General features: G+C 28.5%; 6 protein-coding genes and 1 non-coding gene across 7 annotated transcripts, besides 2 other annotated features; 5 read left to right on the forward strand and 2 right to left on the reverse strand.

Annotated features, from left to right (window-relative positions):
• Positions 1–1328: part of a mobile genetic element that runs on past the window's edge.
• Positions 1329–2424: 1096 nt separating this feature from the next.
• TVAGG3_0732100 lies at positions 2425–2496 on the forward strand. The gene has a single exon. It is a non-coding gene; the product is annotated as a tRNA-Asp (tRNA).
• A 57-nt stretch (positions 2497–2553) lies between these two features.
• Positions 2554–4140, forward strand: TVAGG3_0732110 (protein ubiquitination; the record flags this gene model as incomplete). Its single annotated transcript, XM_001302354.1, has 1 exon — positions 2554–3906. One exon carries the CDS (start codon positions 2554–2556, stop codon positions 3904–3906), a length of 1353 nt encoding a protein of 450 aa, XP_001302355.1.
• A 789-nt stretch (positions 4141–4929) lies between these two features.
• Positions 4930–5433, forward strand: TVAGG3_0732120 (RNA polymerase II transcription regulator recruiting protein; the record flags this gene model as incomplete). The annotated part of the gene is made up of 1 exon (XM_001302353.1): positions 4930–5433. The coding sequence occupies one exon, from the start codon at positions 4930–4932 to the stop codon at positions 5431–5433; it is 504 nt and encodes a 167-aa protein (XP_001302354.1).
• A 966-nt stretch (positions 5434–6399) lies between these two features.
• Positions 6400–8457, forward strand: TVAGG3_0732130 (zinc finger, C2H2-type family protein; the record flags this gene model as incomplete). The annotated part of the gene is made up of 1 exon (XM_001302352.1): positions 6480–8426. The coding sequence occupies one exon, from the start codon at positions 6480–6482 to the stop codon at positions 8424–8426; it is 1947 nt and encodes a 648-aa protein (XP_001302353.1).
• A 3311-nt stretch (positions 8458–11768) lies between these two features.
• TVAGG3_0732140 (tetraspanin family) lies at positions 11769–12383 on the forward strand (the record flags this gene model as incomplete). The annotated part of the gene is made up of 1 exon (XM_001280636.2): positions 11769–12383. The coding sequence occupies one exon, from the start codon at positions 11769–11771 to the stop codon at positions 12381–12383; it is 615 nt and encodes a 204-aa protein (XP_001280637.2).
• Positions 12384–12446: 63 nt separating this feature from the next.
• TVAGG3_0732150 (uncharacterized protein) lies at positions 12447–13164 on the reverse strand (the record flags this gene model as incomplete). The annotated part of the gene is made up of 1 exon (XM_001302350.2): positions 12447–13164. A coding segment is annotated over one exon (718 nt), but the record flags the coding sequence as incomplete, so codon positions are not given.
• A 1763-nt stretch (positions 13165–14927) lies between these two features.
• Positions 14928–19101: a mobile genetic element.
• A 2803-nt stretch (positions 19102–21904) lies between these two features.
• On the reverse strand, positions 21905–23857 carry TVAGG3_0732170 (uncharacterized protein; the record flags this gene model as incomplete). Its single annotated transcript, XM_001279693.2, has 1 exon — positions 21905–23158. The coding sequence occupies one exon, from the start codon at positions 23156–23158 to the stop codon at positions 21905–21907; it is 1254 nt and encodes a 417-aa protein (XP_001279694.2).
• Between the last annotated feature and the right edge of the window lie 166 nt (positions 23858–24023).

A 24023-nucleotide genomic window follows, 5' to 3' on the forward strand; every position in this document is an offset into this window, starting at 1 on the left:
GTTGAATAGTACAACTACATGAAATTGTGGCTGAATATACAGAAAAAATGAACATATTTGACATTTTTGAAAATTCATATAGTTAGATGGTGACAGACTCATAAACTATACTTTAGCTAAGAATGGTATATGATTTCAACAACACATGGTTAAAATCGTAAAAATTTTTTAGATTTCAAACAGATATATGGTAATCTAATGGAACAGAGTCAGCAAAGAGCATGTAAAATATGTTACAATTAACTTTTTATTATATCCAATAGTAAATATCGAATGGTATCCAGCTTTATGGTTAAATATTTTCTTATCGAGCTTCTCTTGAACTGTTGTATTAAGGTTGTAAATTTTTGATGCTAGAAACTTTGGAATCTTCTTTACTGCAGCATTTTTCTTGAGAGTTCTTGCAATTTCGAATAGATCTGCGCATTGTATGAAATGGGGGCTTTAAAATATCTTGAAAACAGAATAGGACTGCTTTTCCAAAGGAATGCTTACTTGTAAATCAGAGAGTTTCAAAATTGACAGCAAGATTATCATCATACTTTTTGATTTTGCTGCGTAAAAGGAAGACAAGGTATTAACAAATCATTTACTGTTGTTCATCAAAAGAAGAAAACTTTGATAACAACTAATGATGATAAAATCAAGCTATCTTTTAATATTTTAAATTGATAAGACATTCAAAATATTTGAATGGTTTAAAATATTTTCTTCTAATTTCTCTAATATATTATCATGATTATATAATCAAATTTAAATTTTTATTCAAAAAGGCAATAGTTCAAATTTTTAATTTCAATAATCTTAATTCTGCAATAAATGTATTTAATTGTAGCAAATTTAATGATCTTTCGTCATGGTTAGCAATTTGGAACTCATAAATTAATGATTTCTTCAAGTAAAATTCTGCATTATTTCAAAAGTCAATAATTCTCTAGTAACTTTTCCCCAAACCCTAACCATTATATTATATGTGTAATAGAGAATAATTGCAAAAAAAGATGGCCGAATTTACTGGGTAGTTCTTGTGATGCGAAATAATTGGAATTTAACACCTAGTTTTAGCAGCATCAATCTCTTTTTGCTCTCATTTAAATGCTTTTGCACACTTTAATTTTGAAATATAAGAGTTTTGGAAATTATCAAATTTATCTGCTCAAATACTATAGATCTTCATAAGTGTTAATAGAATCACCAGCCTTACATATAGTGTTTAATATAATGATGCACATCATACTGGGATTTATTCCTTATTCATCTAGTTATTATAAGATTTACAACCCCATGAAAATTTAAAATTTTGTCAAAAATAGTGAATGTACCTTTTTCATTTGATATTTGTAAATAAATATAATCGGCCTTTATTTTTAAAAGATCATGGATCATTCGTTCAATTTTTTAATTAAGCGTGATATAAGTAAATTGCCTGCATTTGGATGCATCATTAGATTTTTGACATTCTGTTTTCTATTGGTCAATAGGTTCACAAAAATCATAAAAATTGAGAACTTAAGAGATCATGATCGGCCGAACCCTCGAATCATAAAGATATGTTTATAAAATCGTTCTTCAAGCTTACTAATGATTAATTTGTATTCGAATATAAAGCTTCAAAGAATTGATACAGGTAAAAAAAGGGATTATACATTAAATGAAAGACATTTGCTTTTAAAAGGAAAGTTTATGGTTGTTTGAATCGGGATAACAATTCAATCTCAGTTATTTACTAGTAAAATTTACAAAATTCTTTGGGTTTCATGTTTATTAAATAGAACATATCATATTTTCATATAGGAAATATGTTAGAAGCATCATATTAGCAGCAGTCACAACCACATTTGTGATGGTGATGATGACCTGAACATGCTGCGTCTCCATGATGAGAATGATGGAATTCTGAACCTTGAGGGATATTTACTTTAAAATAAGATGAGAAATCGTCTTGCGCATAATCTAATTCAGCATCTTTAAGATATTGAAATGTTTTGCTATCAAGAACAACAGAAGCGCTATCTTGTTCAAATAGTTTATCTCCGTCTTTTAATGCAGATTCCAAAGTAAAATTATATATATTGTCACCACAATCTTCCAATTTTAACTTTAACCTTAGCATTTTATTCTCATTATCAAGTCTTAGGAGATCCTTTATCTGTTTAACAGCATTTGATGTGATTTTAAACGTAAAGCTCTTGCTGGAAACGGTATTTAGATAATGAGAAATCATAATTGACACTTTTTACAACAATAATAAATGAATCTATTTTATGGAATTGGAATGATGTATATGTCAAATAAAAGAAGTAATCATATCTGAAGCTTGTTATATTTTGGTATATTAACTTGGAAGCACAGAGTAATAATGTTTGCTGAGTTTGAAATTTTAAATTATTCTCTACAATTAAATAATTTTATAAATAATGTAAATCGGTCATAGTGTAATGGTTATCATGTAAGATTGTCGTTCTTTTGATCCGGGTTCGATTCCCGGTGACCGAGCTTTTTTCTATTTTATTTTTACAGATAAAACAATTGGCACTTTTATTTTATATTAAAATGAGCAAATGGAAATCTTTGACACCTGAGTTTCAGGAGTTAGTTATGACAACTGAAATGGTTTGGAATATCAGTGAACCTTTAATTGATATGATTGTTTCTAATTTTCAATCAATAATTAATAATAATATTTTTTCTCCATATGCAATTCTTGATTTATTTGATTGTATATCAAGTAAATCACTAAAGAATCTCTTACCTTATGTAAAACTTGTATCTTCTTTCTTGAAAAGTCAAAACTTGCTAAAAATCGAATATCCATTTTCCCAAAATCCAGCGCTTCAAGCAGCTCTTATAAAATCTGATGTAATTTCAGGAGAAATTCCAGAAGAATATACTAACATGTCCCTTGAAGATATCTATAAAATCTATCCAAAAGATTCTTTGAAAAACATAATTTTTTATGACGATATCGAAAAATTCAGAGGTTTGCAAGATCTTAACATCATGATTGATGAAACCTATAGCCTTATTGACTATTGTGCAAGATGTGGTGCAGTCAAATGCTTCGATTATTTATTAGAAAAAGGCCAAAAATTCACAGATGAAACAATGGAAAACGCATTTATCGGAAATAATACGGAGATTATCCATAAATGTGAAACAAAATGCTTTGTTTCTACAAGATGTCTGATGAATTGCATCGAAAACCATCATAATATAACAGCCAAATATGTTCAAGAAAAGTATGCTCTCGATTTTCCTTGGGAATCAACTTTGATGTACTATAACTTCCAGTCTTTCTTTGCTAAATTAAGCTCATCTAAAACAATTGATGATAGAGATGAATATGGAAAGACAGCATTGATGGCAGCATGCGAATACGGATTCTTCCCAATTGTATCTTTCCTTGTTGAAAATGGAAGTGAAGTAAATTTGAAAGATGAAAGAGGTTGCTCGCCACTTACATTTGCTGCTGCAAATAATAGGCCAGAAATAGTTACATTCCTATTGTCAAAAGGTGCTGACATAGAATCAAAAACGAAAATTGGTTTCACTCCTTTAATCATCGCAAGCCAACAAAATTCAATTGAATCAATTGTTGTTTTATTCAACAATGAAGTAAATTTGAATAATACTGATGAAACTGGAGCAACGGCACTCATGATTGCTATACAAGAAGGAAGCTCCGATGTCATTCAATTCTTAGTTGAAAATGGATGTGACTTGAATATCCAGGATTCAAACGGAAATTCTGCTTTGATTCTTGCAGCAAACTATGGAAACGCAGGTGTTGTCCAATATCTAGTCGAAAATGGTGCTAAGAAAGATCTCGCAAATGGCAAAGGTTTCACTGCAATGCAGATAGCTCATGAGCTCGGATTTACTGATATTGAAGAAATTTTGAATTAATTTCGAAATTTCTATATAATGAAGTATAATAAAGCTCAATCATAGCTACTGATTCAGAATATATGCCAACTCTTTTATCAATGTTGAATGATCCGATTTAATTTGGATAGTAAAAAATTGGGATTATCAAGAAATCACAAACTTTTTTCGTGAAAATATATTCATTAACTCAACTTTAATTCATTGCTACAGTGTTATCGTTGGACCCAATCCAACTTAAAGAAATATGACAAAATCAAATTTGTTGATATATCAACTTGAGTCAAAGATAGAATATCCTCTCCAAATATGGAATATAGATATTTTCATGCTCAATAATTGCCTTTGGATTTAAATATTTCATCATTTCAAAAAAAATAAAAATAATTTGGCTCGTATCTAATTTTAGGATGCTTATAGCATTTTGATCATTTGCAGAAAATATCCAATATAAACTGAGACAGAGGAAGCAATATCAATAACGAAATGGGAATGAATGCTATTTTGAGGCATTTTCTATTTTTGAATTAAATAAAATTCCTTGTACGTTTATAACCCAATATTAAAAATTAATGGTACAAATTCGTTTTTTTTTTTGAAGGTCTTTATACTTTTGAATTGCATATTGTTTTCAATACATCGTAGTTAAGAGTTTATTCAAAGGGATGCTTTGCATATTGATAATATTGATTTTCAAATTGCTATGAATTTAGTTCATAAAATTTCAACTATGCTTAGTTGCCAATGTCTGTTTTATTCATGCATGAATTTATTCATAATTGTTGGATTGAGTCAATATATTGAAAAATTTTATCCAAAACAAATAAAAGATGTAATTGTCATTTTTCTATTTATTTATCAAGAAGTTATATAAAGTTATAAATTTTGAATGAAACGATATTGCGATCAAAATGGATATGATAAATTATTCGAAATGGTAAAATATATTATTTCGATAATCCCGATGCTAATGATGGCTTTTCTTAACAAAAATTGTGAGCCATAGAAATAACTATTTTATTTCATTATTTGAGAAGAAGGACAATGGACTTTGATGACTTGAACCTCTCAAGAACCAAATTCTCTGCAGCTGAAGATGAACTTCTTAGGAAAACAGTCCAGAAGTACGGAGCTAAAAAATGGAACACCATTGCCCAGCATTTGCCGGGAAGAACTGCTCGTCAATGCCGTGATAGATTTCAGAACTACCTTAGTCCAGATCTGACTAACGGACCTTGGTCTCATGAAGAAGATCTCTTATTACTTGAAAAAGTTGACGAATATGGATCATGCTGGTCAAAAATAAATAAATTCTTTGATGGAAGATCCCCAAACAATATAAAGAACAGATACAATACCCACTTGGCAAAAAGTAAATATCACAGCAAAAAGCACCTCAAAAAAGTTGCCCCGAGCATTAAAAAAGAAGAGGAGAATGAATGTGATGTTATAAAATTCGATGCTGTTGTTACAGCAAAGCTATGGGAAGCATTTAACTCTCAAGATTATTTTTCAAATAATTTAGACTTGTTATTTATTTTTGATTGACGATGATTTTACTTCGGAGATAAATAACTGTAAAATCGAATTCAGATACATATCTAGATAAATTCATCATATTTTTCAAGATTAAGAATTAATTTTATGAATATGACGTTTTTAGGTCAAAATTGACCTAGCTCAGAATTTTGAAATAAGTTCAAATAATTTCATGATATAAATTCCAAAATAATAGCATATATCATATATTACATAAATGGTTCAATATGAATTTTCTGACACATAATCTTGTAAAAAAAGAATACTCACAAAATCGATAGATATTTTTAATGGTTATTTCAAAAAATAATGGGGTAGTTATATTGATATTTCAAGAGATCGTTCATACAGCTGTTCTCAAACGTATTTAATTGATCGATTAAAAAGAAATTAGTCGCCCAAATTTCATCAAATAAAATACAATTAAAAAAATATATTGCAAATTGTATAAATCTTCATCAATTCTTGATTACTATTTATTGCTCATTACCTAACAAATCTTTCCGATATTTAAAAATATTTTTCCATCTATTCAAACTATTAAACAATATTGTATTACCTTTTATGTTCGATTCATAGAATAATAGCTTGATATTCAATTTTCAATAAAATTACTTTTTCAAATTAAATAATATTCCTTAATCTAAATATTAATTGAGAATTTTGGCCTTTTTGTAACTAATGTCATAAAAGATAGAGAAATGTAAATTATTCTCTATTCTGAAATTCAAAAATTATATTTCAAATTTTTTATGACTTCTTTAAGCTCAAATTGAATATAAGGCATTTTTATGAAAAGGTAAGTGAATGTAATTCCTAACTCTTGCAAATAAAATTTTATAAAATTTTTAATTTTATGAAACAAATATATTTGGATACATTATACGTACTTATACAATAGTATAATTGCTCTAAGAGCGATGCAGAATCATCTCAAAAAATTAGAAAAATAATATCACTCATTTTTTCCCTGATATAATGATAGTTATACTAACTGCAGTATATCTGTATGAACAAACCAGTTCTAAACTAATTTGGCTTTTCATAATTCGTTAATGCGTAATGTTGCAATAATAACTCAACCTGTAATACAACAATTTGTTCCACCCCCAATACAAGAGGTATCTCCATTTTCATCAATTGACTGGAGTCTAATAAAAGAACTTGATCCTGATGTAATTCGTCGAAATAAAGATTCATCAAAAGTTAAAGACTTTATCTCTGCTTTCCAAACTTTCACCATTAATCAATCTGATACTAAATCTTTTAATAATCCACTCTCTGCAAGACTATTTTGCTTACTTCAAGTTAGTATTGATTATCTGTTTCATCAACATCATCAGCTGATCAAAATGGTAGAGAAAAAGAATGCAAAATACAATAGGCTTTCCAAGAAATACAAAATTTTAGAAGAATCATATCAAAAATCCAAAGAATTAATCGAATCTTTAAGAGGATCCCACGAAACATGTCCTGTCTGCCAACGTAGATTTAAAGGTACTGTGTATCTTGATAATCATTTTAGGAGAAAACATCCTGATTTAGTCCCTGCTTGGAATTCAATTCGAACTCAAACGCCAATACAAACACCAAACGTAGAAGAGTTACTTAAAGAAATCAAAAAACTCAAAGAAGCTCAAATAACTCAGCAAAATACCCCATATATTGTTCAAAATACTCAACCAATAAAACAAGCGCCTCAAATCATTACTTACAATCAAATTCAGCCAAAGCAAGAGATACAACAGCAAAAGGTACAAACTCAGCCAATTTCTTCAACTCCAAGTGAAGAAAAATTAAATCCATTTGCTTTATTTGCTCCAAGTGACACTTCTACGAGTAGTGGAGAGCAACATGTTACTAAGAAACGTGATCCGCTCAACCAGAGGCAAGATATTCCAAAAGAAGAGCCTCCAAAAGAAAAGCCAAAGATAGAAATCACAAAACCGGCCACGGTTGTCAATACTAAGCCCGAAAGTGACTCGGATGAATTGTCCCTCCCTGAAATTGAAGACAAAAAAGAAAATATCATCCATCCTATTACAAATCTCGTTCCCCCTCCTCAAGAACAGGATGATATTGTTCCTCCATCATTTGTTCCTGCTAATAAGCCAAAGAATCAGATAGCAACTCTAAATAAAGCAAGAGTTTTTGTAGATAAAGAAAAATCTGCAAAAGCTAATATGGGAACATCAGAGTTTGAACGCGAAATCGATGTTGTCAGTGAACAAATCAGACGAAAAGTTGCTGAAAGGCTTCAAAAAGAGAAGGAATCAATGCAATTTCAGAAGAAACCTCAAGATTTACCTCCTAAAGATGAATCTCCAAAGAAACAACCACCTAAACCGACCATATATGTCCAACCTGATGAGGATATCCATAGAAACAGCTCTTCTGAAGAAGGGGAATTTTCATATGAATCAAATCCATTTGAAACTGACTATGATCAGCAAGAAAACAGTTTCGCTATTGAAGACTTCGTAACAGAAGAAGAGGAGCCAGGAGAAATCCCAGAAAGTGACCATGATGAAGAAGATAATCCGTTTGTCGTTGATAAATCAGGAACATCTGTTAATGAAAGTAATCCATTCATGGTAGAGAGTTCATCAGAAGCAATTCCACCAACAATCAACAATCCACCACCTCAAATTCGAAATAATTATTCCAGACCTAAACAATCTCCACCAAAGCCAGAGGTTAATAGTAATTACAGAGGATTGGAAGTATCGAGTAGTTTGTTTGATGACGAATCTTCAACATTCCTTGCAGAAAAAGCGAAACTTCTTCCTCCACAAAAAATGCAAATGGCACCACCTCCAAAACGTCGTCTTTTGCAACTAGACATACCTGACGAAGACAAGGATGACGACAGCACTCCTCCTCCACCTCCTCCTGCTGGATTAATGCCAAGACCAGCTGGAATTGCAAGAGCTGAAGCAGCAAGAAAAGATAATCCGAAATTGAAAGGTTTCTTTACAGAAAATGACTTTTTAGATGACTAATATATGTTTTTTTTGTTATTGTTTTATGAATAAATGTTTGAAATATATTAACAAACTATTCATATTTTTTTCCTCTTTCTTTTTCTTAAGCGATATCTTAAACAAAATCTTTAATTTCTAATGTCTCTTATTCTATAGAATATTTCATGGAATTTATTTAATGCATACATTATATTGTAATTGTATGATATGCATGAACCTTCAAATCTCAATTAAGTTATACCATTCATTTTTTGGTGTTCCAATTTTTCTTTAGGATTTATTCGATATAAAATTAGTTTGGAAATGAAAGTACTTTAAATTGATGCGAATTCTGTTTAAGCATTAATACATGAATATGCTTTTTTTCCCTACTATTCCTTCTTTTCTCCTGACACTTTGTTGTCGATGAATTACGAATAAGATTGTAGGAAAAACAATTTAAGACAACAGATGTCTTTCATATATAAAGGTCGTTTTTTTTAACATTTCGTAATTTTATATATATTTAACTCTAGCTAGCTCTTTTTGAAGATTATAGATGTCTATAATTATAATGCACCGAGAAATAGTGAGTTATGAATGCTAACGAACTAGGAATTAGTGAGAACTGTCACTTTTTGGTTATCGGTTTTTTAAGGTCACTGAATTACAATTTCTTTAATAAAAATTAAGAACTTAAATGTTCATTTCTATTTTACTATCTATCTGCTTGCCTATATTTCTTCACTCTTGACATAAATTTTTTCAAAAATTTTAATGGCAGATTACAATTGATTACCTGATAGCTTTCACTCAAGTATGCAGATTCTTCTCAATGCATTCGCGCCATCTACAAAATTATTTATAGTGCCACTTACATCTTGTCAACAGAGGTTTGATTTTTTTGAACTATTCTCCAACTGTTTATAAAGTTAATGAAAAAGTTATGGAACTTTTAAACTTAATTTATTCAATTAATGTAGACGAATTACCAGAAGAGTCTCTTTCAATATTATCAATTGAAAGATCAAACTGAATTCCAATTTGGAAATTTTATACAATATCTAAATAAGTACTTATATTGGATTAATAAAGAATGGCCTGGTTTACTTAAATCGTTAGATTCTATTGCAATCAAGTATCGAACTTATCTCAACCTAAATTTCATACAAAGATTTTCATACAAATCGAAAGAAATATATCCAATAATAAAAAAATTTTGTCGTGAACTAAGAGTTGATTTTAATGAGTTTTCTAATGGTGTTGATGAGGTCTATTGTGATTTACTCGATTTTGGTGTATCAGTTCTTAAAACAATTTCCAGTGTAAAGAAATTGATTTCAATTGTCAAAGAAAATCGAAAGCAACAAATCTTTCAAACTTACAATGATCAAGATAATCCAAAGGAAGAATTTAAATACCTGGAGAATCGATCTTATCTTAAGTCACTTCAATTTGAAACATTTCATAAAAGACCATATTCTGGTATTCCTAATATATTCTAGATTTCATTTTTTAAATTTTTAAAAATCTTTAAAATTTTATTCGACGAATTTATAATGTTCAAGAATATACAGAATTATAAAGTATTTTCATCCTTTTTAAGGCACATTTTATTAAAAAGTTTGCGTTATTTCCATCTCAATTTCTTTCAATCTCCCTCAATTTTTGTTGGGGTATCTCTTTATAAAAATGGTGTTTCTTGAACCTTTTGACTTTTATTTTTAGGTGACAATTTTGTTCTCAATAATTTTACAACATCTTTTACAACATCTTTTTCCGCATTTTTTACATCTTTAAAAAATGTTATATCGATTTATCCCTAAATACAAATAATATGGGAGTGAAAATTTTTGACAAACCAATCATTCACTTCATTTTTCAGATGAAAATTAGTTCTATCTTACAAAATGATCAATCGGATGATGATTTAATTGAAGATGGTGTTAATGGGGTTTCTCAGTCATTCAATAGTGATTATATATGGGATGATTATGATATGGAAGCATATCTTGGAAACCTGACTGTAGATTTTGACTGTGAAACTTATTTTTGTTGTAGCTGTTGTTTTCATCCGCCCAAATGCTGTGAATGCTGTTACATACCACATAGGTTTCTTAATTGCATATCATGCACTCCCACTTGCGGAATTGGCAGAATTTTCGCATGTATTATAATTTTGATTGGCAACATATTCAATACTTTCAATGAACTTCCACTATTGACCGCATATATAAGCCTCAATTGTCAGTTTAGTTATCTCATATTTCGATGAAACTCCAATCATTAGAACCACAACGATTGCCATTTTTTCCTTTCTCTGGTTATTGATTTTTTTACGGATTTTACATCTTTGGCCAACGACTCTTGAACAATATTTGATAACGGGAGATGTTACCACAAGGAAAATTCAGTATTTGAATCATATGATTGTTCATACTCCAATAGGTTCTTCGCTTGAATCTGACTTTCCATCTCTTTGTAACTTACTTAAAAATATCAAACTTCGGGAATGGTTCATGGATGAAGATTTACGTGCAAAATTTACATTGCATTTTAACATATTTAATTATCGAACTTTTGAAGGTGATAATCGAACATTTTTATTGAATGATCTATATAAGAATTGTCCAGAAAAAATCCAGATAAAACCCCCACAAATCAACCAACAAAATTTCTTTCAACCATTAATTCGTGTTTCCATGCAAGGAAATCAACAAAGTCAACCTCTACCCATGCCTTACCAGCAAAGTTCCAATGCTTATTATTCCTATATTCCTAATCTAATTCAATTATCTCCTTATTCACAGAACTCATTTCAAAATTCAGCGTAACAATAAACAAAGTTTTCATATCACAAATTACCAAATCATAGAGTCCCAAAAATGTTGAAGGCATAAATTGACTAGATATTGTATCAAGATCATGAAATTACTCAAATAATCTTATATATTTTCATATCACAACTCGTCTTTTGAGTTATTAGATCTTATTAGTAAACATTTATTTTATATATCAATTACAAATGAATCAATTGAGAGGAGTGTTTATGAAGATTAAGTGCCGAATGGAGCCCTGTGAATTATCGAATAGATTTTATTGAATTGAAAACCAATTGAAATTATAAAGTTGATAATATTAATTATTTCTGATAGTATAATAGTTTAATGCGAACTTGATAAATTTTTAAGATCAGAATTTTTTTGCCAAAAAAAATTTAAGATCATAATTTATAGGTTTAGAAAGTATTAATAAATGATTGTATATATTTTGCAAGTCGCTTAAAATATCATTTGAATGTCGATAATTCAGTAATTGAAAGATTTATCAAAAATTGAAAAGAGTATGACGTTTGAAAGAGAACTTCATTTTCACACAAGTATGACTTGCTGCTCCTGCTGCGCTAGAACAGTTATTGGAATTGTCAACTTCATTGTTCTTCTCATTCTTGGCCTATGTGTCTTCATTGGTTGGGCTGCAATCAAAAAGAATAACCTTGATACTTTAGGCAAAGCAAAAACAGGTGTAATTATGATGATTGTTGTTTTCGTATTTGTTGCAATTGTATGCATTCTTGGCTTCCTTATTATTTGCTTTGGTAACATTAAATGCTACAGAGTCACATACGCAATCCTGTTCATTGTAGTTGTTGTTATTGAAATTGTTATCATTGCCGTAGCAATTGGTATTGTAAAGAAGATTAACACTACTGTTCAAGCTTGGTGGGATGAAAACAAAGGCAAAGATACAATCAAAAGTATCAAAGAAGGCTTAGAATGCTGTGGTTACAAGACACCATATAGCGAAGAAGATATGAAGAACTGTGGTTATCACAACACAACTGCAACAACAATTGAAACTTGCACCCAACAAGTAGATGATCTTATCAAAGCATGGAAGAAGATTCTTCTAGGTGTTGGTATCTTTGTTATTGTAATTCAAGTAATTGTACTTGCTTTCGCTCTTTATCTTGCTTTCTGGTATGAAAAAGAATAAAACTAAATAAACATTTTCCACCTTTAAGAATAAATCAACTTTAAATAAAATTGTTCTTCAGTCTTAGTAAATGATAAGTGGAATAAACTAAATTATAGTACAATGTATGTGCATTCGCTGAATAAATGAGGATATTTTTATATAAATACAAAGTATTGAAATCTTTTTGAATAATTGTTGATTTTAATTGGGAAGATTCAATATCAATTCCTGTGTTTAATTCTTGTTGTTCTTCAATAAATGCGGCATTTGGTTTTCTTTTGACTCTTTTTGAGCCTTTCTTAGGTTTTTCGTAAGGTTGACGAGGTTTGTAATAGTCATATTCTGGATAAAACTCGAAATTATCTTCTTTTTCTTCTTCTTCAAGATATGAATATGAATTTTTTGTATTTGTGGAAATTATTGATGTATTTATTTCAGATTTTTCTTCTGTAATGTCGTCAAGCTGTAATTGGTCTTGTGATGGAATTAATTCAGAAATTTTATTATTAATAGATTTTTTAATTGGTGATTCGTTAAATAATTGATCTTCGACTTCTTCTGATATACTTTCTAATATTAAATTTGAATTAGAATTGTTTTTAACAAAGTTATTTTGAAAATGTAAGATTTCGTTAATTCTTGTACTACTTCGCCGACTTTCTGATGCAGAATCATCGTTTTCGTAAGTTTGGTTTTGCTTTGGATGTGAAATTTGTCGCTTGCCTGCTCGATTTAATATTTCTTTGATAGATTTACCTAATGTTGATCGTGGATTCTTAAGTCTTGTCTTAACCCTCATGTATGGAAATGCTTCTGAAACTTGGCAAATAACTTTTTTTGGACAGTTGTCCCAAGATTCTTATTATATATTTGTCAAAAAAAAATCAGGCGATTAAGGCTGCAACCTATAGAAATAAAGGACAAAACATTAAACAGTTCAAGGATTACTATACACGTATGTGTGATGAGTATGTCAGGAAGTGGAAAGCATGTGTAATTGAAATTTTTATCATTTAATCAATAAACAAAAGTGAAATATAAAATTTACCAAAAAGAAAATTTATAAGTTTAAAAGAAGAACAAATTTTATTTTCTTTCTTTGGAACAAATAATAATACTATTTCAAGATTTCCTTCACATGGACTTAAATCAATGAATTTTAAATTATTCTTAAATGATTCTGTTCCTTGATCTGATACATCAACTGTTCCATCAGTTGATAAATCATCAATACTACATTGATGTATATAAATCTGTCCACCATAATCTGATTGAAATAAAACTCCTTTGTTAATCTGAGGATTGTTTTGGAAAGATGAATTGAAAATATCAAGTCTATATATAGAAATATAAACTAATCCAGAATATTGCTCTTGAGAATTATTTATATAATTACATCGGTCAATTCTTCCTTGACAATGAGAAAACGAAGTAATACCACAACCAGTTGCTTTTAAATTCTCAAAATTACAAAATGAAACATTTACTGTTGATTCACTTTCAACATAACTAAACTTGGACAAATGAGTGATATACAGTTAGAAATGTTTGTTTTTGAAAGTGATGCAAAACCATCTTGCTGGTAATTCATAAAATTTACTGAACTATTTCCTCCATTACAAATTGATCCCTGGAGGATTGTACTGTTAATTTCGCCATATAAATAAGTAAATTGGCCATCTGTAGGAGTTTGACTTTCAAATGAACAGAATTTATCAATAATAATGTTATTTTTACTATAACTTTGAATATAAACTGTACCTGGACCTTTTGAAAAAACGTTTTCGCAAAGTAAAATCGAGTAGCCAACTGTATTTGTGAAATTAACTGCTCTATCTTGAAGATTGATAAACTTGCAGATGTATGCAAAGCATTTGTTAGATGCTGCTGTGACTTTTTCAACTTCACCGGTAAAAACTTCGGAAGGAGGACTAATTCCTTCATAGTAAATGTTCCAAATGCTATCTTGATTAGCATCGCTATGGGGATACTTCTCGAGTACAATTAATTGCACTTAAACAATGAGTTTTTAGATTCATTGCAAAAGTAATAAAAAGGATGGGGGTGACACCAAAAGTGAACTTCCTTCATAAAAAAATGAAATTCACTGGAATATTCATCAAATATTTATTATTTATCTGTTAGTTTGGTTAAATCAAAAGTATAGCTGTTCAGAATTATTCATTTTTTATAAGTCTGGGAAATCTATTGTATACGTGTTACTTCTCATCGAGCTGATAATAACAAATTATATTATCGTATTCAATGTAATGATAACACATTTCTCTGGGTAACTCCAAACTCCATAAATGATGAAACAAATAAATTATTTGTAAGGTACTTTTATAACGACAGATCCTGTTGATGACGATTTATTTTTAACTCGAGAAGACAAAGATAATCCAAGCATTGTATTCAAAGAAAAATATAACTAGATGAATAATATAACAATTTATAAATATAAACAAATAAAACAATTAATCAATTCCTTTAAGGAACTTATTATTATAATTATAGGCTGATTTGGCATTATCTCTTTTGATTCTGGGAGTAGATTTATAAGAGAAAAAAACATAGCACAAATTTGCACACATTTTGACACTTTTTCTGACAAGCATCATTCAAATTTGAAGAAAAACCTCTAAATTTCATTCAAATTTCTGTCAAAATGTGTGCAAAATTGAAATAGGCACACATTTTGACATACGATTATTTATATACGTTATTTTAATGGTTTCAGAGAAATCTTCGTTACACATTATTGAAGATTACTCAATATTTAAGTGAATGACTCACTACCACCTGTTTAGAAAAATGGTAGCATAAAATCCAAATGTCACATATATTATTTCTTATTTCATACAAATAAACTTACAATTATAACCTCAACTTGTTTGCAAAGCAGAAACTCAATATAAGCAATCGATCAGTAGTGTATTTAAAAGTCGAATTTAAATTTAAAAATTTATAATCTTATTTCGGAACCAAATAGTATAAATTTAGGACAAAAAGCTACGTGGTGTTGATAACAACTATTAAAATTCAAATATTACTACCATGAACAATACAATGGCTCATATTGATAATTGATAAACGTGCATATAAATTGCATATATCATCAATGTCATTAAGTAAAATACATGTATATAAATAGATTAGAAATATTTTTCGGTTAGAATTAAAATCTATGTAATAAAAAATAAGTTATAAAAATAAATACCGAATTTTTATTTGTAATATAAACTGCTACAATATGCTAGTGTATACAAATGTATTTGTCGTATTGATTTGAAAGATCTTCAACATGGTTCAGATCTAAATTTGAAACTCGTAAAATAAAGCGAATCTTTATTTATAATATAAACTGCTACAATATGCTAGTGTGTACAAATGTATTTGTCGTATTGATTTGAAAGATCTTCAACATGGTTCAGATCTAAATTTGAAACTCGTAAAATAAAGCGAATCTTTATTTATAATATAAACTGCTACAATATGCTAGTGTGTACAAATGTATTTGTCGTATTGATTTGAAAGATCTTCAACATGGTTCAGATCTAAATTTGAAACTCGTAAAATAAAGCGAATCTTTATTTATAATATAAACTGCTACAATATGCTAGTGTGTACAAATGTGTTTGTACAAATGTATAACTCTTTGTCAATTGTTATGGCACCTTATAACTTAAAAATCATTTTCATTAACAATATAAAAAGTGACAATTAATATTTTCATTAAATGCATATTTAATTATCAAAACAATGTCGATTTAGCTTGAATGTTCATTATAAATGTGTAAGTTTAGGAAAACAAAAAATAATTAATTCTCGCAAAGAAACTTATTTTAAAAGAACCTAAACAAAAGTTCATATAATAATAAATCTAAAAATAGATATTAATTTAAACGAAGATAATGAGAGAATGGGGATGTTGTAAAACAATGAGACTTAATGATCAAATAATTAAAATAATAAAATTAATTAAAGGAAAGCTAAAATAGTTTAATGAATTTTTATAGATTGATTACACAATCAATGTTTCTGTGTCAATGTACATCAATCAACATTGTTTCATTGAATTTTGTCTTTCACCAAGAAGATTCAAGAACAAAGTTTTGTAGTTTCAATAGATTGATTACACAATCAATGTTTCTGTGTCAATGTACATCAATCAACATTGTTTCATTGAATTTTTGTCTTCATATATACTTATATATTACTGTTCCTATTTCCCTTATTATTAATTTTCAAATTCTTATAAAATAATTTTTTATTCTAAATGATTTGTCATAAATTAATTAATCTCATTTCCAAAATATCATCTTCTGTAATTTCGAATTCATTGATATATTATATCATCGGATTCTTCTAATTTAATTGTAACAGAATTTGAAAACTGCTCATCATTTTTATTCAGATATTTTTCAATTTCTATATCTCGATAATCGGCCTCTCCAAATCGAAATGATTTTTTATGTTTTTTGATTATTTCACTTGGTATTTCTGCACGTTCTAATCCAAAATTAGATGTGAATACATCTAACTCTTGTTGAATTCTTGTCAATGGTATAAAATACGATTTTTTATGATCAAAATTGTCATTTTGCTGCCTTGCATATCGATGAAAATATACCTTATCAACTTTCAAAGGATGTAAATCATATGATAAATAGTTGGATGTGGAATGAATATGAGAGTTTAACACTTTGTTAAATGACTCAACTCCATTATTGGAAAAGATCATATCAGATACTTTCAGCTTGTTAATTACATCTACTTTTTACCCCATGTATTTAAGAAATATTTTGCAAAATCATTTATTTCTTTAATCGCATCTAATTTTTTGCAAATTATTTCAAAAACTTCTATTGGAACAAAAGGACATGCACATAATAGTTTTAAAAGTGATTTTGCGCAAACATCGTTTTCATCACATAATTTTTGAAATTTTTAACAAAGCTGCTATATAATGAAATATACAACCAGTGACTGTAGTTTCATCATTGACTTTAGATTTGATTGATTTCATTAATGCATTCTCAAAATCTGATGTAATGATTTTATATTTTCCCAATGATATACTAATAAGAGGACATGTGATCATTAAATTAAAAACTGTATCATAGTTAAGTGATGATCTTCCTGTCATTAGTACATGAAGGAAGGTGAAAAATCATTTAAAAAAGAAAAAGAGGAAAACTTGTTCTTGAATCTTCTTGGTGAAAGACAAAAATTCAATGAAACAATGTTGATTGATGTACATTGACACAGAAACATTGATTGTGTAATCAATCTATTGAAACTACAAAACTTTGTTCTTGAATCTTCTTGGTGAAAGACAAAATTCAATGAAACAATGTTGATTGATGTACATTGACACAGAAACATTGATTGTGTAATCAATCTATAAAAATTCATTAAACTATTTTAGCTTTCCTTTAATTAATTTTATTATTTTTAATTATTTGATCATTAAGTCTCATTGTTTTACAACATCCCCATTCTCTCATTATCTTCGTTTAAATTAATATCTATTTTTAGATTTATTATTATATGAACTTTTGTTTAGGTTTTTTAAAATAAGTTTCTTTGCGAGAATTAATTATTTTTTGTTTTCCTAAACTTACACATTTAAAAACATTCAAGCTAAATCGACATTGTTTTGATAATTAAATATGCATTTAATGAAAATATTAATTGTCACTTTTTATATTTGTTAATGAAAATGATTTTTAAGTTATAAGGTGCCATAACAATTGACAAAGAGTTATACATTTGTACAAACACATTTGTACACACTAGCATATTGTAGCAGTTTATATTATAAATAAAGATTCGCTTTATTTACGAGTTTCAAATTTAGATCTGAACCATGTTGAAGATCTTTCAATCAATACGACAAATACATTTGTACACACTAGCATATTGTAGCAGTTTATATATAAATAAAGATTCGCTTTATTTTACGAGTTTCAAATTTAGATCTGAACCATGTTGAAGATCTTTCAAATCAATACGACAAATACATTTGTATACCCTAGCATATTGTAGCAGTTTATATTACAAATAAAAATTCGGTATTTATTTTTATAACTTATTTTTTATTACATAGATTTTAATTCTCAACCGAAAAATATTTCTAATCTATTTATATACATGTATTTTACTTAATGACATTGATGATATATGCAATTTATATGCACGTTTATCAATTATCAATATGAGCCATTGTATTGTTCATGGTAGTAATATTTGAATTTTAATAGTTGTTATCAACACCACGTAGCTTTTGTCCTAAATTTATACTATTTGGTTCCGAAAATAAGATTATAAATTTTTAAATTTAAATTCGACTTTTAAATACACTACTGATCGATTGCTTATATTGAGTTTCTGCTTTGCAAACAAGTTGAGGTTATAATTGTAAGTTTATTTGTATGAAATAAGAAATAATATATGTGACATTTGGATTTTATGCTACCATTTTTCTAAACAGGTGGTAGTGAGTCATTCACTTAAATATTGAGTAATCTTCAATAATGTGTAACGAAGATTTCTCTGAAACCATTAAAATAACGTATATAAATAATCGTATGTCAAAATGTGTGCCTATTTCAATTTTGCACACATTTTGACAGAAATTTGAATGAAATTTAGAGGTTTTTCTTCAAATTTGAATGATGCTTGTCAGAAAAAGTGTCAAAATGTGTGCAAATTTGTGCATTTTATCCATCTCGATTTATAATTATCTTCATCTGAACTAGAATTATCGAGGAATTTTCGTTTAAAAGGCGAGGTTTTTGAATGGGTTTCTTTATTTGTTGTTGTTTTTGGAGTTGACTGTTGATAATTTTCTTTTTGTGAAATTTTTTTTGTTGATTTGCTAATTTTAGGTGTATTGTAATTATACTTCTTTGGTGTATTGAATTTGTCTTGTTTGAGTCCGGATTCATCATCACTTGATGAAGAGAATATAAATCTTGATCCGTTTTTAAGAGTTAAAGGGGATATTTTATCTGGGTCACTATCGAATATATGGTTGAACTCAAATAGATATGTTTCATTAGACAAAACTGACTCTGAAAGTCGAGATCGATAATTCATTGTAGAAATGACCTGATATTTATCTGGATTTGTTTCGTATCTGTTCAGTTTAGGATATTTACTAACACGAAAGCCACGATGATCGTCATCACTAGCATAAACTCCGTCTTTTGGAATTCCAAGAAACAAAACTTCTTCGTTGTTTTCTTCTTCATATGAATATTCATATTCAATATCAATATCAATTCCTGTGTTTAATTCTTGTTGTTCTTCAATAAATGCAGCATTTGGTTTTCTTTTGACTCTTTTTGAGCCTTTCTTAGGTTTTTCGTAAGGTTGACGAGGTTTGTAATAGTCATATTCTGGATAAAACTCGAAATTATCTTCTTTTTCTTCTTCTTCAAGATATGAATATGAATTTTTTGTATTTGTGGAAATTATTGATGTATTTATTTCGGATTTTTCTTCTGTAATGTCGTCAAGCTGTAATTGGTCTTGTGATGGAATTATTTCAGAAATTTTTATTAATAGATTTTTTAATTGGTGATTCATTAAATAATTGATCTTCGACTTCTTCTGATATACTTTCTAATATGAAATTTGAATTAGAATTGTTTTTAACAAAGTTATTTTGAAAATGTAGGATTTCGTTAATTCTTGTACTACTTCGCCGACTTTCTGATGCAGAATCATCGTTTTCGTAAGTTTGGTTTTGCTTTGGATGTGAAATTTGTCGCTTGCCTGCTCGATTTAATATTTCTTTGATAGATTTACCTAATGTTGATCGTGGATTCTTAAGTCTTGTCTTAACCCTCATGCATGGAAATGCTTCTGAAACTTGGCAAATAACTTTTTTTGGACAGTTGTCCCAAGATTCTTATTATATATTTGTCAAAAAAAAATCAGGCGATTAAGGCTGCAACCTATAGAAATAAAGGACAAAACATTAAACAGTTCAAGGATTACTATACACGTATGTGTGATGAGTATGTCAGGAAGTGGAAAGCATGTGTAATTGAAATTTTTATCATTTAATCAATAAAACAAGTGAAATATCAAATTTACCAAAAAGAAAATTTATAAGTTTAAAAGAAGAACAAATTTTATTTTCTTTCTTTGGAACAAATAATAATACTATTTCAAGATTTCCTTCACATGGACTTAAATCAATGAATTTTAAATTATTCTTAAATGATTCTGTTCCTTTTTCTGATGTATCAACATCTCCATCAGTTGATAAATCATCAATACTACATTGATGTATATAAATCTGCCCATCCATATCTGCTTTAAATAAAAATCCGTTGTTATTCGGTCGATTGTTTTGGAAAGATGAATTGAAAATATCAAGTCTATTCATATAAACAAAAACTAATCCAGAATCTTGCTCTTGAGAATTATTTATATAATTACATCGGTCAATTCTTCCTGAACAAAAAGAAAACCCAGTAATAACATATCCAGTTGCTTTTAAATTCTCAAAATTACAAAATGAAACATTTACTGTTGATTCAATTTGCCAATAACCAAAACCTGGATGATGAAATGAAATACAGTTAGAAATGTTTGTTTTTGAAAGTGATCCAAAACCTTGAAATTGGTAATTCATATAATTTACTGAACTATTTCCTCCATTACAAATTGATCCTTGGAGGAGTGTACTGTTGATTTTGCCATATAAATAAGTAAATTGGCCATCTGTAGGAGTTTTACATTCAAATGAACAGAATTTATCAATAATAATGTTATTTTTACTAGAACTTTGAATATATACTGTACCTGGACCTTCTGAAAAAACGTTTTCGCAAAGTAAAATCGAGTAATCTTTTGTATATTCGAATTTAACTGCTCTATCTTGAAGATTGATAAACTTGCAGATGTATGCAAAGCATTTGCTAGATGTTGCTGTGACTTTTTCAACTTCACCGGTAAAAACTTCGGAAGGAGGACTAATTCCTTCATAGTAAATGTTCCAAATGCTATCTTGATTAGCATCGCTATGGGGATACTTCTCGAGTACAATTAATTGCACTTAAACAATGAGTTTTTAGATTCATTGCAAAAGTAATAAAAAGGATGGGGGTGACACCAAAAGTGAACTTCCTTCATAAAAAAATGAAATTCACTGGAATATTCATCAAATATTTATTATTTATCTGTTAGTTTGGTTAAATCAAAAGTATAGCTGTTCAGAATTATTCATTTTTTATAAGTCTGGGAAATCTATTGTATACGTGTTACTTCTCATCGAGCTGATAATAACAAATTATATTATCGTATTCAATGTAATGATAACACATTTCTCTGGGTAACTCCAAACTCCATAAATGATGAAACAAATAAATTATTTGTAAGGTACTTTTATAACGACAGATCCTGTTGATGATGATTTATTTTTAACTCGAGAAGATAAAGATAATCCAAGCATTGTATTCAAAGAAAAATATAACTAGATGAATAATATAACAATTTATAAATATAAACAAATAAAACAATTAATCAATTCCTTTAAGGAACTTATTATTATAATTATAGGCTGATTTGGCATTATCTCTTTTGATTCTGGGAGTAGATTTATAATTATCATCATCTGAACTAGAATTATCGAGGAATTTTCGTTTAAAAGGCGAGGTTTTTGAATGGGTTTCTTTATTTGTTGTTGTTTTTGGAGTTGATTGTTGATAATTTTCTTTTTGTGAAATTTTTGTTGTTGATTTGCTAATTTTAGGTGTATTGTAATTATACTTCTTTGGTGTATTGAATTTGTCTTGTTTGAGTCCGGATTCATCATCACTTGATGAAGAGAATATAAATCTTGATCCGTTTTTAAGAGTTAAAGGGGATATTTTATCTGGGTCACTATCGAATATATGGTTGAACTCAAATAGATATGTTTCATTAGACAAAACTGACTCTGAAAGTCGAGATCGATAATTCATTGTCGAAATGACCTGATATTTATCTGGATCTGTTTCGTATCTGTTCAGTTTAGGATATTTACTAACACGAAAGCCACGATGATCGTCATCACTAGCATAAACTCCGTCTTTTGGAATTCCAAGAAACAAAACTTCTTCGTTGTTTTCTTCTTCATATGAATATTCATATTCAATATCAATATCAATTCCTGTGTTTAATTCTTGTTGTTCTTCAATAAATGCAGCATTTGGTTTTCTTTTGACTCTTTTTGAGCCTTTCTTAGGTTTTTCGTAAGGTTGACGAGGTTTGTAATAGTCATATTCTGGATAAAACTCGAAATTATCTTCTTTTTCTTCTTCTTCAAGATATGAATATGAATTTTTTGTATTTGTGGAAATTATTGATGTATTTATTTCGGATTTTTCTTCTGTAATGTCGTCAAGCTGTAATTGGTCTTGTGATGGAATTATTTCAGAAATTTTATTATTAATAGATTTTTTAATTGGTGATTCATTAAATAATTGATCTTCGACTTCTTCTGATATACTTTCTAATATGAAATTTGAATTAGAATTGTTTTTAACAAAGTTATTTTGAAAATGTAGGATTTCGTTAATTCTTGTACTACTTCGCCGACTTTCTGATGCAGAATCATCGTTTTCGTAAGTTTGGTTTTGCTTTGGATGTGAAATTTGTCGCTTGCCTGCTCGATTTAATATTTCTTTGATAGATTTACCTAATGTTGATCGTGGATTCTTAAGTTTTGTCTTAACCCTCATGTATGGAAATGCTTCTGAAACTTGGTGAATAATTCTTGGACTTACATTCATAAAAAAATTTTTTTGACAATGGTCAAAAGATTCTTTACATTTGTCAAAAAAAAGTAGGCGTTTAAATATGCAACATATAGATATAAAGGTCAAAAAATTAAACAGTTCAAGGATTACTATTCATGTATCTATGAGAAGTCACATTTAAGCCATAATATATGAGGAAATTTAAAGAAATTTAGGTGCTTTCCTCATATGAACAAAGATTATAATTTCTGTGTCTCATCAAACTTGTATTTTGCATATTGTTAGCATGTCAGGAAGTGGAAAGTGCACACTTGAGAGAACTATATGTGTAAGTGAAATTTTTATCGTTTAATCAATAACAAAATAGAAAAATGAAATTTACCAAAAAGAAAATTTATGGATTTAAAAGAAGAACAAATTTTATTTTCTTTCTTTGGTACAAATAATACTTCATATTCAAAATCTCTTGCACATATACTAAAATCAATGTAGTAAAAACTAATTTTAAATGATTCTGTTCCTTGATCTGATACATCAACTGTTCCATCAGTTGATAAATCATCAATACTACATTGATGTATATAAATCTTTCCGCCATAATTTCCATAAAATAAAAATCCGTTGTTATTCGGTCGATTGTTTTGGAAAGATGAATTGAAAATATCAAGTCTATTCATATAAACATAAACTAATCCAGAATTTTTCTCTTGAGAATTATTTATATAATTACATCGGTCAATTCTTCCTTGACAAGAAAACGAAGTAATAATCCAGAAAGCTGCTTTTAAATTCTCAAAATTACAAAATGAAACATTTACTGTTGATTCAACTTCTTCATAATCAAAACCTGGATCTATTGATGAAATACAGTTAGAAATGTTTGTTTTTGAAAGTGATG

This window comes from Trichomonas vaginalis, chromosome III (assembly GCF_026262505.1).
Source record: "Trichomonas vaginalis G3 chromosome III, whole genome shotgun sequence".
Taxonomy (NCBI): domain Eukaryota; phylum Parabasalia; order Trichomonadida; family Trichomonadidae; genus Trichomonas; species Trichomonas vaginalis.